At 38.0% G+C, this 15,315-nt stretch overlaps 1 protein-coding gene across 5 annotated transcripts in view; it reads left to right on the top strand.

Moving 5' to 3' along the window:
• ACTN2 (actinin alpha 2) overlaps positions 1–15,315 on the top strand; it is a 69,139-nt gene that overhangs the window by 20,806 nt on the left and 33,018 nt on the right. For all 5 annotated transcript variants that reach the window (XM_040552721.1, XM_040552722.1, XM_040552719.1 and 2 more), the window contains exons 2-6: positions 2,555–2,669; positions 3,804–3,923; positions 10,197–10,283; positions 11,360–11,447; positions 13,480–13,558. In XM_040552721.1, the coding sequence (XP_040408655.1) occupies positions 2,555–2,669; positions 3,804–3,923; positions 10,197–10,283; positions 11,360–11,447; positions 13,480–13,558 (489 nt within the window). The remainder of the gene's footprint in view (positions 1–2,554; positions 2,670–3,803; positions 3,924–10,196; positions 10,284–11,359; positions 11,448–13,479; positions 13,559–15,315) is intronic.

The raw sequence follows: 15,315 nt of genomic DNA on the forward strand, positions 1-15,315 counted from the left end.
GGATAGGCTGGGCATCGGTCAACGGGTGGTGAGCAATTGCATTGTGCATCACTTATTTCGTACACATTATTACTATTAATACTATTATTATTATTATTATTGTTGTTATTCTTTTCCCTGTCTTAATAAACTGTCTTTATCTCAACTCACAGACTTCACTTTCCCATTTCTCTCCCCCATCCCGGAGAGGGAGGGGGGAGGGTGAGCGAACGGCTGTGTGGTGTTTGACTGCCAGCCGGGCTAAACCACAACACTGCTTTACAAGCTAACATCCCTTTATTAAAATAGTTTTATTTGCAGAGATGCTGCAGCTGAACTTATCTATGTCTGCACACAGAGCAACTTTCTTATGCCACTGCCTGCAACTCATCCTCTGCAGGTCAACAGGACCACTGCTTAGAACCACTTCCAGTAGTCTTCTCTCTCCTCCTTTCTTTCAGTATCTAGAATTAGCTATTTCACTGCACAACTTCCCCAGATCCGTAGAGCTTCTTGCTTCTTTCTTTCAGTTGGACAGGAAAAGTTGATAAAAAACAAAGTTTAATGAAGTTAAAAAGAAAGTGAAAATTTGCTGCTATTTTCCAGGATGAGAGGAAGTGCTTCTTTTTAATTTCTAGCTTCTGATAAATACACTTATTTTTCTGCACCAACTGTGACAATCAATTCTTTCCCTCCTGCTGTTAGATATGTTCATTCTTCTGTCATGGTGGTACCAAAAGGCTTACTGGGGATATTTCGAAGTGGCACTCTGCAGCCACCCCTCTGTTATGACTGGCCACATCCCCGGGATATTCAGTATGCCCTGTATTATGTCCATAACTCAGTGCCACATGAAGTGACCATATTTTCCATCACACTGGGGGAAAAAATCTGCATTATGGTCACATGGTTGGTACCCAACTGATCCTCTAAGTGGCATAAAGATAAGGATACTGAAGAAAAAAAAAATCAGAGATGAAGCTGCAGGTACCAGAACAATGCACATGTCCTGCAAGCTGTTCTTTATCACTGTGAGACAAGATCCCAGTAAGATGCAGAAATTCTTTACATAAATTGAATCAAAGCCTACAACAATCAAAATGTTATTCTCTGACAGAATGTTGCATTTTTGAGAATAGACCATTTCTGAAAATTTAGTCTGTATCTTCTGAAAGTACAAGATCTGTCCAGCATTTACATGACATAGTTCCGAGGAAAGTTTATGCCTTCACCTGTTGTCCTTTCTTATTCTGTTACTGAGAGATCAAAAATTAAATAATCTAAACAGCAGGTGAGAAAAAATAAGGCCAAAGGAAATTTTGCAATGAAAATTGGGATTTATTTTAGTTTTTAAACTAGTTACATTAAAAGTTCTTAAAACTATTACACATTACAAATAGCAAAAGAAAGGGAATTCTAAATATCTGACAGTTTTAAGTATCTGAAGTCTAACTTACTAAAATGTGCGGCCTTATTTTATACCTAAATACCTAGTAAATACAAACTTGCTTTATATATCTTAACAGTCACTGAAAAGCAAGGAGATTTTTTCAGAAGGTTGAGGTATAACAAATATTTGAAAACAGATGAATTTTAACTAATAAATTTTATAATGATCCCTGTTATGATTTCATTTATGCAAAAGTTTATGTGTATATGATCTCTATAGATCAATGAATTTACTTCTGCTTTTCATCTTTACAAGTAAAAGCAGACTTGGTTGTTCTCCACTGGGAGAGAAATGCTCGTGGTTGCTTTTATGACCAATTTTACCCTGCAAACTTAAGTATCTTCATTTGTCTGTTTCAAAAAGTTGTAGTAATTTTCTGAAAACTATATAACACAATTTAAAAATTAAATCCTTAATAAGGCAGACCATATATTCAGGGTCTGAATGTAAAATTACCGCACTTCAATTATTGTAAACTTTCAAAATCAGTTTTAATTATCTGTGTTTTCAGAAGGCATTCTGTTTCTTACTGTAGTTAAAGTAGAAGCAGATGCAATTTTGCTGGTATCCTTGCTGTATAAACTCTCTCTCTTCTTCAGCTACTTCATCCTGGAAAGTGTTCTTACATGCATGTTACCTGTCCCTGCAATAGATAATCTGTATAAGAACAGTTTATCCTGCCATGAATTAAAGTAGTAGAAGTTTCTGCCTCTATACATGATATTGTCTATATTTTGCTGTCACACAGCTTCCATGATAACATACCAATATTTATTTTCAGGAAGAATTTCTAAAGGATATGTCCCAACATAAAATTATATGATCACAAAATATTAAATGTAGTAATGACAAATTTTACCTTCTTGTGTAGATCTCTGGGGGAAGCATTCGCAAATGGAATCTAGCACAAGATTACTTCTGATTAAGCAATTATATGATCTTCATGAGCTAACAGTTTTGAACTCAGTGACATGTATAAAATGAATGAGAGTTGAACACCCAGATTTCTTAGCCAGCTGTGGAAGTCTCTGATGCAGCGTTTGCTCAGATGGCTTAGCAGGTTTTTTTTTTTAAAAAAAACATGTTGATAAGGTTTTTTTTTTGTTTGTTTAATTGCTATTACAGACATTTACAGCCTGGTGCAATTCCCACCTCAGGAAAGCAGGCACACAGATTGAGAACATTGAGGAGGACTTCAGGAATGGCCTCAAACTGATGCTGCTCTTGGAAGTTATCTCAGGTTGGTTAAAGTTTGCTATGTATTTACAGCATGCTTACTGAAACGTTCTTAAAAGAACAATATTTGTTAACAATTCGCAATAGTGAACATAAACTATAAGTGGGTTTAAAAGTGAGAGATGAGACACACTAAAACAAAAGGGAGAAAAAAAAAACTCTGCTTTTTCCTTATCTACAAAGTATTCTGTTCTAGGGTTCTGTGCTTGTGTTCTAGGGCTTCACAGCGTATCGGCGTATCACTGATATCACAGTGCTGTTGGACAAACCATAAACCATGAGGACCTAGTCTCAGTCCTCTAACAATTAAAATAGGTTACAGATCTATTTTATTCCACTTTTAGAATAAAAGTTTTGCTTTACTTTTTTTTTTCTCTGTTGTTCAGAGGGGCAGTCCCCAAGGTACCCTCAGAATGCCCCTGAATGGGAAGGGGCATTCAAGCATTCAGCTAGAGTTGAAGACACACAATAAAGGTGAAAAAGGGAAAAAAAGATTTCTTATGGAGAATAGTTTACATTTTTGCAGGAGATTTCAGTGGAGAAGAAGATCTTAAAATGATTATTTTTCATGGAATGGAGAGTATGTTTCCAGAAATTATTCTTTTTCATAATCATTTGAGAAGGTAAATTTATCCAAACTCATCAGCCTTTGCTCTGAAATTAGCTGCTCTGCTGTACTGTATAAGGTGTTAAAAGCCACCAATCTTGGTCAGATTTGGAAGGATGCTATGGCTGATTTGCTGGATAACATCCAGCTTCTCATTACAGTTCAGCAGGTAATGGTGATGAGAATATCCCACCTTCTTAATATTCAGGTACTCTAAAGCGGACAATAGCAGTCAACCAGAAGTCTAGAAGCAGGAAGTCCTCACGTATCTTCTAAGTGTTTAGGCCAAGCATAAAAATTTCACTCTGGTTTTACTATTTTATCAGAAAGATGTAAGGTGCTTTGATATTTGAATTTTCCCTTTGGGGTTTCGTTCAGAGCCATTTGACATTCTTTCAGAAAAATACCCGCTAAAATAAATGCTAACTTTTAGGCAGTGTTCAGGGCATGTTCACTCTTGAGTTATGATCACTTCAGTGTCTGTAGTCAGGTGTATATAACAATAAACATAATAAATTTGTTATCCTGTAGGGGAAAGACTACCGAAACCGGACAGAGGGAAGATGCGCTTCCATAAAATTGCTAATGTCAACAAAGCTCTGGATTATATTGCCAGCAAAGGAGTGAAACTTGTGTCAATTGGTGCAGAAGGTATGTAACAGAGCTTATTACAACGTACCCTCAGAGATGGTGCACCTGACTTAAGTTCTAGGTATTAAAAATAAATGTTAGAAATCAGGTTGGATTCTAGGGTATGCCTTATCCAATCTGGGATCTTTTTTTTTAGCTTTAGGAGATATTTTTCAGACAAGATGAAGGCTGGTATCACTGCCAGGTGGCTGGGACCTACCTCCATTTTGTTATGAGACTGACTGTGCATGGCAGCTCTGCTTTTAAAATTCAGATGCAGAGTTAAGGGAGTGATCAAAAGAAATTATGCCAGCTGTGGAGAGACTGAACACATGAAGAAAGTGGGTTGAGATGTTATTTAATAAGGTTATTACTTTGTTGTTGTTCAGTTTTTTAGGCAGTAAAATAAAAACATGTATTTGGCTAACTAAATGCTGATAAATGTAGACTGAGCAAAAGAAAGCAGGCTCTCACTGCAAGTAAACCTATGTTTCCCATGAGATTCAAATGATGGTATAAAAAGGACAAAAGTCTGTCTAGAACTATCTGGTTTATTGAGATATTTGTACAATGCTTTGCACATCCATTGCCATACAAAGGAGTGATGGGTCTAGCACAATATTCAACTACTTTTGACTTCATAGCTTCAATGATTTTCTGTCCTTTCTGGGGGCAACCTCTTATGTGACCTTAGAGCAAAACACTGGCTGTAACCTCAGTATCACAGTGAGAAGCACTAGCTGTGTTCTATTCACATTGCTAGGCCTTTTTAGATAAATTTATGAGCCTTTTCTTCCTGCTGTCTGATTTCCCCAGGCTTATTCTGGCTTTCAAACCTTCATCTCAGGAAGCTGATTGTGGCTGGAGGAGGGTTTATTAGATGGGATAGGGGTATCTGTAGAAGTAATGGAAAAATCCATCAGCTTTTGGTGATTCTACAGCAGTTTAACCTAGTCTAGTTGCTTCCTCAAGTATCATTCACCAAATACATTATTGCTCTAGATCGAGAACTCCAAACTCCAAAAGAAATCAATATTCTCTGGGCAGAATGTGTTTGGACTCATTCTTAATTCATTTGAGACTGAAGTGGATGGGCCATCTGAGTCCAAATCCATCCATCTATCTATAGGCACGTAATGGGGACCTTTTTTTTTTTTTTTTTTTTTAAATATATCATCAGTGGGTGTTGTGGTTTAAACCCTGTAGGTAGCCAAGCCCCACACTCATTCACTCCCAACTAGTGGGATGGGAAAGAGAATAAAAAAGATAGAAGTGAGAAAACTTGTAAGGTGCGATAAAGACAGTTTAAAAGGTAAAGTAAAAGCTGTATGTGAAAGCAAAGCAAGACAAGGAATTCATTCACTAATTCCCGTCGGCAGGCAGACGTTTAGCCATTTCCAGGAAATCAGGACTTCATCATTCAAAAGGGTTAGTTGGGAAGACAAACACCGTAACTCTGAAAGTCCTCCCTTCCTCTGCTTTTCCCCCTAGCTTTTATTGCTGAGCATGATACCATATGGTATAGGATATCCCTTTGGTCAGTTGGGGTCAGCTGTCCTGGCTGTGTCTCCTCCCAGTTTCTTGTGCATCCTCAGCCTACTTGCTTGCTGGGCAGTATGAGGATCAGAGAAGACCTTGATTCTGTGTAAGCGCTGATCAGCAACAACTAAAACATCAGTGTGTTATCAACACTATTTTCATCACAAATCCAGAACGTAACACCATACAAGCCACTGTGAAGAAAATTAACTGTGTCCCAGCAGAAATTAGTACAGGGGAGGGGAGATAAGGTGATTCCCAAAGGCACTTCAGATCTCAGAAGAGCTCTACTACGTTTCAGAGGTCCCTGGCCCCTCCATCAGTTGTACGGACAGTGAGGGGCAGCTGGGCCCATTGTTCAATTAAATGAAGCAGGATGGAAAAATATGCCACTGCCCTAAAACCCTCTGCAAGTAAAGGGTATTCTGACAGCGACATGGCATTAGGCAGACAGCAGAGGGTACTGGAGAGACAGTTTATGTGTGGAAATAAAGATCAAATATACGGGAGCCTGTCTGATAGCTGGTGCAGAAATATTGAGAGTACTCAGTCTAGAGCAAATGAATGGTAGTTTCTGTCCTGTCATGCTGGGACTCCAACCCTTCCTGTCAGAAAACAAGAGTGTAGCAAAAGGAGGATCTTGTGGGACAGAGAGGGCATTCTCTCTGATCTCAATTTGCACAATGGGCAAGTGTTTTCACTCTTAGGTTTTTCAGGCAAGGTTGGAGCATTTAAACTGAGATACAACAGGTCATATCTGCTGCTGAAAGGAGCAGGTCAACCCTCTGCACTTCCATCTCCCTCATTTTGCCCAGTTTATTGCCGTTTATTACTGGTAGGGAGCTCAGAGTAGAGGGCAGCATGTGAGTACTTCCTGTATCACCTGAAGGCAAAGCACCTGGGGTATCTCAGATCAGCTATTAAAACAGTTTAAGCTAACCCTGCTGCTCCCCTTGGCAGCAACTGCAGTGAACTTAGATGCTGTGTCAAAATAGGTAATTCCCTCTGGGAGGGAGGCAGTGACAAGAGGCAGTGTCAGGTGCTCAGCCTGTTGCTGTAAGGTGATGCCCGTCCATGCCTTCAATATTGCTTGCTGCATATAACAACAGGCCATAGTAAATGAGAAGATTAAGGGGATGTTCTTGGCTGGGCTGCAGGCTTTTATTGCCTGTTTCTGGAATTCTCGATCTGTAAAATGGGCGGATTAAGAGTAAACCTTCCTTCATTAGCATTTAAAAACTGTTTTAAATTCTTGGATGGAAGCACAGGAGAAAAACACCCAGTTACTATCATAGTTTACAAGTATAGAGGAACCTGTCATTGTAAGACATAGCACTATCTCAAGTATGGCTACTAACACACATTAGATTACATCCACGTGGGCAGGAGCAGATAGATTTGTGTGCCTTCCCCTCCTACTCTAAACAGGCTGAACAGAAGTCCAGCTATGCCCAGACATGCTTAGTGCCCTGTTAAGTTTACCACGTTCCCTCTACTACAGTTATCTAAGGCACAATGCTGTGCTGATGCAGCAATGTAATATTACATCTGACTGGATATAATTTCACAGTGTAGGACCTCTGGCACCAGTACCTGTTTAAAAAGTCCCTGTGCCCCTTTGTCCTGCATACTTCCTCCCACACTTATCAGCCCTACCCTACCACCACTTGGGCTGACAACTGTTACTGTAGCGGTCCTGGGGCCTGGAACAGCAACCTGATCTGGATTTAAAACATGCTTCATATCTTCTTAATTTTGTTGCATTTTTCAGCATTGTTGACTGGATAGTCGTTATTGTATGAAGATGGAAATGTATGCCAGCAAGGAGTGAGAGCGCAGGCTTCTTAAGAGTGTATTGTTATCAACATCCTTAACCCCTTAACTTTCTGTCTGTATGTGTTAGGATGGGCCATGTGGGCTTGTCTACACCCATCTGTTTTGGCATTCTCTGAGTTACATGGATACTTGGAATACTTTTTGATTTCCAAAGCATGAAAGTTTTGTATCTAAACCTGGTGAAGATCATGTGTTATTATCTGACATACTGTGTGGTGAAGAGCATGTAGTCTCAAAGGGACCAATTGCCATTTAAAATGGGGCCTCAAAACAAAGATGAAATAGTGATTCCTGTGGGACATCAGCACAAAGCTCAATTTAATATTTTTAAGGCACCAGTAATATTCTTTATAAGCCATTGTTAGTGTTCTGAAGGCTGACTTCCTTGGGTAGTTTGTGAAATGGGTAGGGAGAGGTGACCACCTTTAACTGTGATATTGAGCAGAAGCCCAATTTAACTACTCTGATCTGCACTGTGGAAGAGCATCTCTCTCCATTGGTGATAGAAATGGGGCTAGAGAGTCAAGAAGCTAAAGCTAAAGACATGAAAGTAATCCTTATGAGCCTTTCATAGTCCACAAGTTAGATGTTTTCCCATTAAAAAAATAAAAATGCAATGACTCCATTTGCAAGGTAATTGCATCCTGAATGCAAAGAACTAAGATATGGAATATCATAAAAGATAAATATGCTGTTAGTAGGAAACAGTTCTGCCTTGCTTTTTTGGGGAGGGAGAGAGATACTGAAGACCAAATGATCTGTAAATCTGCTACAAGAAGGTTAGAATAAATAAATAAATAAATAAAGCACACCCTAACATCAAAGAAGGAATAAAAAAAAAAAAATCACTACCAAAACACTGGGGCCTTGCCACACTGTTTTGCTTAGCTTTATTCCTTGGCAGTTTTTTATTGTGTCGTCTTGTCCTCTTCTCTCCTTTCCTGTTTTCATAGGTCAGCTGTAGCTTTGCCTATGTGATGTGTAGGAACTATTTTTCTGCTAGATCAAACAGGCAATGTGAAGAAAATAATCAAGAAGTTTTTTATTGGCCTGTAGAGGAAAATGATAGGAATGAATCAGTATTTTTTCACCACCCATATTTTTCAGCATTTAGAAACTTTGTTTTCCTTCTGTTTAGATATTTTTCCTTGTCTTCTATACTTTTTTTTTTTATATCTTATTTTAGCGGTAGATGATGAGAGATCAAAGCTGGCAAAGAGCTTGAAAAGTCTCTTCATGCACAACATTGAAAGTTCCCTCTCTTGCTTTTTCACTGTGTGTGTGTAAATTTGGATATGTATATCAAAACAACAATGTAGTGATTATGCAAATCCATGAATTGATTGTCTGACAATCAGCAATGCCTACTGTGTATTTAAATTCATCTATTTTACATTTCAAAAAATTCTTCTGTACTGTATATACTTATGAGACATCTACAGCTGATCAAAATGCAATGAAATACATGACTGTGAAGGTGAGAGGGGAAAGAAGTAGCTACATGCCTTAATTGCCACTTGATGGTCTTTGGCTAAAAAATGTAAGTTGGGGGATTTAAAGACACTTGAAATATTTCAGGGCAAATGAGATAGTAATAATGCATGGAAGACAAAGTGAGGTAAGAATTCTGGAAAATGGATGTAGAATACAAAGGGGAACGCAGAAAAATAGCCATTCATATATAAAGTTGGGTTATCACACTAACAATGTTAGTATAGACTAGCAATGGGTGAGATATCTCGTACCACATTTGTTAATTCCATAGGTTCAAATGACAGCTTGTGTCACATACTGCTGCAAATTAGTGTGTATCTCAGGTCCTGGGGACAGCAGCTGCCTTGTTCTGTAAAAGTTGCCCCTGGATTCAGGCAACTTTAAAGTAGCAGAGTGACCGCATTTCCTGCTGGCACCTCCTTTGGCATTTGATGTTAAATTGAGGAAATTCTTTCTGCTCCCTCCCTTTCTGTTCTCCCCAGGAGAACACCAGTGGGCCCACAGGCAGCCACAGCTGCTCCATTTCTTGAGGGGGGCTGGAGGTGACTTTCAAGTGGGAGAGCAGCTGGTGCCTTCCCTGCCCCCCTGCTCATTTGGTGTGAGGTGACTGGAAAGGCAGCCTGCAGTTCCCCTCTCTCTTCCTCCCACCTCCTCACCTTCTAGTGCTGGACCTCCTTTATAGTCTCACAATGTTCTTCTGAGTCTCTCACCATACTTTGCAGATTGATTTAACATTATCACCACACCCAAGTCTTCTGGCAGTACATTTTCTGGTGTTGAAGTGGTATCACTGTTAGTATTACAGACAGTGTAGGAGCACTGGATTGGCTTTGGAAGAGGCGCTCGCCTGTATATGTGAGAAGGGTTGGAAAAAGCATGTTCCTAGTACTTTGTGTTGTATGTAGACTCTAGTCTACCATAGTACAGTCTACCAAGTGTAGAACTCTCAAAAGGGAAAAGGGACTTTTGAATGTTGTTTTATTAAAAAAAAAGTAGTCTGCGTTGTAGATTTCCAAGTCATTTAAAAATTCCTACATCTCCTTGATAAATTCTCAATTCCTACTTAAAACTGCTAATATCCTGTAGTTTCTTACAATTTAGTATAAAAGCATTTTTTCCCCAGTTCTTTCATATATGAGAGCAGCAAGGCTGATATTATTCAAACTTTAAAGAAGAGCTAATGGAAGAGCTAAACAGACCTTAATCTCAGTAATCTTCAGTTCTACTGCCAGGGTAGCAGAAGCATCAATTTGTTGAAAAATGAACCCAGGTAAACTCTGTGTAAATAATGAATTATTGTAAATAACAAATTATTGTAGAAATGTAATGTATTTATTTGATACAGTGTATAATTTATACAAATATATGATTAGAATGTGTTTTCTGTTTTCTCTTAAAATACTGTTATGTCTTTTTTCACCTTAGAAATTGTTGATGGCAATGTGAAAATGACACTGGGTATGATTTGGACTATCATCCTTCGCTTTGCTATTCAGGATATTTCAGTGGAAGGTAAGAGTAATTCAACTAATGTTAAGTAATTAAGAAATTTGTTTAAAACATTTTATATAGATTGTATGCAAGTGAGATGAATGCTTTAAGAAGTAATTATTTTTTCACAGAAAGCAATACTGCAAGTTCCCTACCTTGTGCCAAAATCCATTTCTGGAGGGAAAATCTAATTCCTGACAGAGACCTTGAGACAGCTTTATAAACGAAGCTCTAGGCACGTCCCTCAGTTATAGAGATAGAAACATGTCTATGTTCCTGAGTGTCATTAGCCTGAAACTATGCTGTACCCTGTATGGTTGTCCTATTTCCAACATACTTTTCTAGTCTTGTCCATTTCTGTCCTTCTTCCCAAATATTATCTGATTACATGCCTCTTCTTTCTATCACTTCTCTTTTCTCACTGCTTCAGATTTTTTTTTCCTTAATTTTCACTAGGAACTGGCTCCAAAAAGTGCATTGTAGTTACAATACTCTTTAAATCTAGTCTAGGCTGAGAAAAGTCTAGAATTCTAGAAACTAATCTCAATTTGCTACAAAAATAGAGCCAATTCAAGGTCTGCATGCTGTCCTGCCCATAATCTGTGAAACATTAACTGTGGACCTAGTGGTTTGGTCTTTTTGATCTTTTCAGTCCTTTACTTATGCACTCAGATGCCCACAGGGTGCAAATAATGAAGGCATTTCTTCAGCATTTATACCTCCCTATAAGCAAATGGACTGAGACCACAAGTGTATTCCATGTAGGCACCAACAAAATCTTTTATGTTTAGTTCTGTTTCATTTGTATTCAGTATTATTCCCCAAGTATACATTCTGTTGTCCAACTAATGTAATTTCTTAAACTTCTGATGTCCCAGAAATACTGTGCAGAATGGGACTCCATCTGAGTTGTTCCAGTTGAGCTGATGTCTGTGTCCTAATGGAGCCCCATTACTTCACTTGCATGGCTATCTTTTAGGATTACATGTTAGCTTATGCTAACCAGTTTCAGATGGCTGACCACATTTCAGATGACAAGAAGAGAATTACTTGAGCGCTTTTAACATTTTTCTTTTTAACTCCTTGGTGTCTTACAGAGACCTCTGCCAAGGAAGGGCTGCTGCTGTGGTGTCAAAGAAAAACTGCTCCTTACAGAAATGTGAACATTCAGAACTTCCATCTTAGGTAAACTTCCATTATTTCACAGGGTAGAAGCTTTCCAAAGTATCTTAGGTCAAAATTTTTCCCACAGTTGTGTAGGTAGATTTGACAGCAGAATTTCCCTCTTTGCTGCTAACCTAGGCTTTTTTCAAATTCTTATGATCTGTCTTCAGAGTCTTACTTTGGTTAGCCTTCTGCATTATTTACCATTGTTTACATAGTTACTACTTAAAAGAAAAAATCCCTACTCCACACAGAATTAACATATAATACTATTAGAGGTCCTTGGTATGGGAATATCTAAGCATAGGGCAAAAAATTGCTTTCAGTTGAGAGGCACTGTAGTAATAGACTGTTCTTGGCAAAATACCAATGTGTTGAGCTTGCAGATATCTCACTATGATGAATCAGTCTTTATTATTTTGGAACATAATTATAAATAAAGAGCCAAAAATATAATCAGTACACCACAGTAGCACTCTAAACATGTTCATTTTCAGAATCAGGATCATTACCTAAGCTGGAAAATTTAGTGAAGCTCTTGCCCTGTGGTTCTGTGCCTTTAGTAAGACCTATAAAGGATGCTCCAGGCCATATGCAGGCTGCCCGCTTTTGGCATTTCTCCCAGCTACTTCCTATAGCTCTGCGGGTGATCAATCTCATTAAACTACGTGACTTGCCATTTGCACTGTTCAGCCATGGGATTTTGCCTTCCCCGAAGCCCTTGTAGTACTTACAGGAGCTCTGTGTTGCAATGTTTTGATGTTTTGAATTCATTCTTTATGTGAAACACCTGAAGCACATATAGCAGTAGAGAAGATGCAGTTCACACATACATCCACAGATAAAAAGAATTGTTTGACTTATGGTCCCTTTATTGCCTTTAAGTGGTCTGAAATTTGTAATGCGTTACTTTCCTTAAATATAGCATATATATATATAGTGTAGCTGGTGTATTTCAGGACAGCTTTATATGGACACAGGGAACATCATAAATTGCAGTATCAGAATTTTAATGTTTATCAATACATATGCTGACTCTGATACATGGTATGGGAAGAACATCTTGAACAGAAATACCTTGATTGATGTTAGGGTTTATTGGCTTTTATAGATCTACTTTAAAATGGGCTGTCCAGACCACTTTAGTCTATACCTTTTGGAAAATGCTTCTTGTTATTTTGGTGTTCATTTTGATTCAGTTTTACATTCTGAATGAATATTATACAATGTATGTAAATTCTGCTTAGTTACATTTTTTATTGGAGATGGTTCTGTTATTTGAATGATTTACCCAGACATCTCAATGACAGGGATTCTAACAGTCTAACACCCTTATTATCATACAATTACTGCACAGGATACGACCTCAAACCCAGTGATCTGTTTGCATAAAGTATCTTTAAGAATAATTGCTTCTGGCTGAAAGGAACCTCTCATAATCTTTTCAAATAGATGATATTTACAGATCCATTCATTTCCTGTTCTTGCCTTGAAAGGTAGTGGACAAGAAGTCACGCTGAAGTGTCAGAGCTCAGGTCTGACCTCTCATATGTATGAAGTGTTCTAAGTAAACTAAGCTGATTTATGACTTCATACTTCTATGAGCATGACATAGTTGTGTCATTAGAATTGTCTGCAATAACAAAGAAAAAGTCAATTACTTAAGTAAACTCAAGTATTGCAGGTTTATTCTTCTAGTATTTTCACAAACATGGTATAATAGGAAATTACGCACTTTCTTGAATGTATGATTCAAGCTATCCTGGAGCATTGCACAAATTAAGCAATTGAAATCAGGGTCTGTTGTACATAATGTACATTGCCTAGAAAGTATTATGGAATCCTTAAACATGTATGTACCTTAGAGTAAGTTATGTACTACAGGAGAAAGAGTATAGTAACAAAAGCTTAGAGGGATGAAAGTTGACAGAACATAATTGTCAGGATTTAACAGGAGGGTTCCTGCTTGATTTTAAGCCTTAAGCAAGAACCAAACTATAAAATGCCATGACTTTATTAATTACTTTTTTCCATTCTATTTTTTGTTGTAAAGCTGGAAAGATGGCCTTGGATTATGTGCACTTATCCACAGACACCGACCTGATCTTATTGACTACTCCAAGCTAAATAAGGTCATCAGTCTGGATGGTACAGCATGCTGTCCTGCAGTGATTTGGCTCACTTGTGGTTTGCTTAGCATGTTTTCTACAAGACAAGCTGAGGAGTGCATACTAATTCTAACAGGCTTTCTATGCTCCCTCTAAAAAATGTTATGTGGAGGAAAGGACCCTGTGACTGCCCTGTGTCCTTCTTTCCTTCCTACTACAATGACTTAAGCATTTAATTGCAAATAACCCATTCCTCAGCTGCCAGACAGTTGATGAAGTCTTTTATGCTGCACAATACGGATGTAAAATCAAATGCAATGGAATTTTCCATTCACAGATGATACATAGTATGGTCCATCCTGTTTTATGTCTGGTGTAAAGGACTACATAGACTGCAGAGCAGTAAACAATGACAAGATTATTCATCCTAAGATTTTTTAAAACAAAGACTGCACTTGGTAATCAGGAGTATGTAATTATTAGGCTTACATTGGAAGTATTTACCAATTCTTACTTTGATATTTCATTATATTTCTACCTATACTTGCGGTCAAGTGCCAATCAAATTGGTATCCTAACTTCCTTAGATAGCACCGCATGGGGATTACAAAACCATTTTTGTACCTGGTAAAACGTATGTGTTCTAAAAGATACCAGCTGCTTGGATTTCAGGGGAAATAATGAGGAACATGTAATAATCTTAGAATTTCTGGGTACTGTTACTGAAGAATAAAACCTAGAAAGAAAGTGGAATGTTGTCATTTTCATCTCTCTCTCAATACATGCATACCATACATTTTTTATTCCTCTGGAATGAATGTATCTTGAGGTCTCTCGTAAACCCCAGTGAAACTTAATCATGGTTTTAATTTGTTGAGTGACACTTTTCATTGATGAGAAAGACTGGTAAATCATGGACAGTATTTTCCACTCCATTCCCCTCCATTACAAATTGATTTTACTAGTGGAATCGGCTGTTATCAAAAAGCCGCTGGTGAAGGAAAAGATGATAGAATGAAATGAGAAGATTTGAAAACTTTGTCTGCTTTATATATATGTTAAATTTATACTGGCGACCCCCAAGGTGCGATGAAAATTAAATGAACTTATTCCTAAACCAACAGAGTTTAACTTAGGCTGTTGTTAAGATATCTGCAGATATGAACAAAAGGACAAAATATGAAGTGTCAACACCAGGTTATTCTCTATATACATCCTTTCCTGTGGATGAACAGATTCACGGAATAAGTAACATACCTGTCTCTGTGTATGTGTGCTCAAGTATGGCCCAAACAGAAGTTAGTCTGATTGAGTTTGCACTTTGAAAAGTGGCATGCTACTAAAACAAACAAAAAAACAAACAAAAAAACCCTTCATGGTATAACCAGTCTATACACGAGCGCTAAGAGAAGGGAAAAGCACGTAAGCAGATCTGCTTCAGCATTACTATTTCCCTCTTAGAGGTTTCCAAAATAAGAACAGGTCAGGTTTCAAATTGAGGCTGAGCTGTGGCACGTAAAGCACGTGCAGAAAAGTCCTAAAATAGATCAAGCTTTTCTGACCTGGCTGTGTTTGATTGACTATTCATTTTGGTTACATTAACAGCTGTCTTGGTGTCTTGTTTCTTGGTTTCTTATCTCATGCATGGTGTCTTTTCTTTTTCTCACCAATGTGCTCTGTGTGAATTTGTAGCTGGAAAGATGGCCTTGCTTTCAGCGCCCTTATTCATAGGCACAGGCCTGATCTTCTTGACTATGACAAGTTAGATGAGGTATTTCTCT

This window comes from Cygnus olor, chromosome 3, assembly GCF_009769625.2.
Source record: "Cygnus olor isolate bCygOlo1 chromosome 3, bCygOlo1.pri.v2, whole genome shotgun sequence".
Classification (NCBI taxonomy): domain Eukaryota; kingdom Metazoa; phylum Chordata; class Aves; order Anseriformes; family Anatidae; genus Cygnus; species Cygnus olor.